This window comes from Helicoverpa armigera, chromosome 2 (assembly GCF_030705265.1).
Source record: "Helicoverpa armigera isolate CAAS_96S chromosome 2, ASM3070526v1, whole genome shotgun sequence".
NCBI classification, from domain to species: Eukaryota; Metazoa; Arthropoda; class Insecta; order Lepidoptera; family Noctuidae; genus Helicoverpa; species Helicoverpa armigera.
This window is the reverse complement of record NC_087121.1, coordinates 4,965,440-4,967,924: the sequence shown is the minus strand read 5'-3', so window position 1 is coordinate 4,967,924 and position 2,485 is coordinate 4,965,440. Positions and strand designations below refer to the sequence as shown.

The following is a 2,485-nucleotide window of genomic DNA, read 5'->3' as shown; positions in this document are numbered from 1 at the left end:
CTGGAAGTTAAGGAGATAAACATAAGCATGGTTGGTAGATTGAAATCGTCAGTTTTGAGCTCAGGATCAGTCAAGATTTCTTATAACACTATAACGGGTCCAAAATTAAATCATTTTACAATTACACATTTTCGAGTTCTTAAAGCTTACAACCTCGGATCTAAGATGATTAGTTGTAAATTAATAAGAAATAGGTACACGACAAAACTTACTTTATAATTTTCTTATGCTCATCATTTTTATGTTCATGATGACCGTTGCCCGCATGGCCGACGCCATTCGGGGTCAGTCCATGAACCTTCTTCATACTAGCGTGACTATGGCTTCTATGCATATGTTCCTTCACTTCAGGTTGTTTATGCTCCGACGGAATATGATTTCTATATTGCTCTTGGCCATTTTCGACAGCCAAGTGCGTGTGGCTTGGATTTCTGGACTTTTCGTTGATGTGGTGAATGAAGTTGTTTTGGGCCATCAGTCTGTTTTCTCGGGCCCTCGCTTCGGGGATCTTGATCTCAATGTGCTCATCTAAGGACATGGAGTCGACTGAACTGAGGTCTAAGGTATCAGCGGAGAATGTCTTCGGGATGGTGCCTAGCATACGATCTGTGAAAAAGAAAACAGATTTTAGCGTGACTGTTACTTAACCTTTTTTAATAAATGACTCAAAAAGGTAAGAGTTAAACATATCTTGATTATGTTAATGATTGGTCTCTTATCTTAGTTATCCTTATTTCTATATTTGTTTTGATTAGCCATGAAATTTGTATTTAACTTATATTTAAGTACATATCGATGGTTATGATCCATACCCAATTTTTGCGAGTTGGAAACTGTAGCTCTTAACTCGTCCAGTTGCTTCGAAGAACATAGCGGAGTGTCCACTTCATACGTGTTGTTAAATCTGGTATAATCAACCTGAAACGAAAGAAATAATAATGTAAGTATTCGAGAAGAGAATAAACCAGGTTTTGTAGATTGTTATACAACTGCTGCGAATTTTGGACTTGGCGTGTTTTTTACTCCTGTGAAGTTATACATAACAGTATGAAAATAAAGCCTTCGTTCTTTCATTAAATGAATACAATCTACTGTTAAATTAAACGTGTTTGTAAACACAGCAAAATAATAGAACAAGGAAAAACGTGATTAAAAAAACATTGTATGTGCCATGCGCCCACATGTACTAAATATGTAAACATTTACCAATTCTTGGAAATTCTGTATGTTCGATTAGTTGTTATGTTTGCATCTTGGTAGGTACGTATTTGTTTCTGGTAAGGTGTAAGATAGAAGGAAAAACAAAGGTAGAAAATCAGCCAAAAAAAAAATATTCCCTTCATCTGACATTAATCTAACCTCAGAAAATCACTCAAAGTTATTGTTATTTAGCCTCGGAAGTAAAAAGCAACTACTTTACTGTTGATTGTTTTATTTTTCAATTTGCATACCACATGTTGAGGTCATGGCAATGCATTTTAGATTATTTTTTTCCGGATTTTGGTATAATCCACTAGAGGGTCATTTAATTATCACGTCAGTTATAATTTAGATTCAGTAGCAAAACAAATTGATGAGGTCAAATCGAGGAATCTTATTATATAACTGCAGATATTTCTTTTATTAAATACCTCAATGTTTATTGTGTTTAAATAAATACCGTTAAATATGGAACTAATTTCTGTGGAATGAGTAGTAAAGTTTGTAATGTAGAACTAATTGTTCCTATTAAATAGCTGCCTATTAAATCTTTCATATGATTTATTATTGTAATTGCATGTTATGCAACAATAACGTATTCATTAATGAAATATGTTGGTAGCTATTTCCTATAAAACCACGATAAATGAAACATAGGTAAAGTTTTGAAACTCAATAGTCTTTTAAAATAAAATGATCAAAAGAAAGAACTCAATATGGATAAGCGTGGTGGATTGACGCTCTCACTATTTAGATGTGAGAAACGGCACATTTTCCCAACAATTGGCCATAAAAGAGACCTAAGATTATAAACATTATAAATTCTACGAATTTTGTATCATATCTTTCTTATAACCATATTACCTAATTTAAAACGAAATACACAACAAAACGGCCATGACCCACACCATAGACTCGAATCACATTTCCATAATGTCGTGATATAACAAGAAAAAGGTTACACACCTCATATTCACCAGTGTCCTTCCTGAACGTGACCATGGTCTCAAACCGGTGACCCCACAGGATCTCAGATGGCAAGAAACTGCTGCGCGCTTGGGTAGTCATACCCGTTGACTCTATCACTCCCTCTGGAAAAATACAGAAGAGCAATTACTATAGAGGATTAATTAAATAAATAGAATTCCAGCCAGTGACTATATGGTTCATAAAATATATCGAATTTCAGCCTGTGACTGAATCGAAGTATACTAGTATGATAGAGAGAAAATGGCTTTTTGTTTCTTTCCGGCTTTTGTTTCTATTTTGTTTCTAAACGGCGCGG

At 34.4% G+C, this 2,485-nt stretch overlaps 1 protein-coding gene across 4 annotated transcripts in view; it reads right to left on the bottom strand.

Moving 5' to 3' along the window:
* The window catches only part of LOC110376460 (G protein-activated inward rectifier potassium channel 3), a 43,763-nt gene that overhangs the window by 1,523 nt on the left and 39,755 nt on the right, over positions 1-2,485 (bottom strand). For all 4 annotated transcript variants that reach the window (XM_021334943.3, XM_021334952.3, XM_021334960.3 and 1 more), the window contains 3 exons: positions 2,167-2,291; positions 813-918; positions 213-606 (listed from right to left, as the gene is read on the bottom strand). In XM_021334943.3, coding sequence (XP_021190618.3) covers positions 213-606; positions 813-918; positions 2,167-2,291 — 625 coding nt within the window. The remainder of the gene's footprint in view (positions 1-212; positions 607-812; positions 919-2,166; positions 2,292-2,485) is intronic.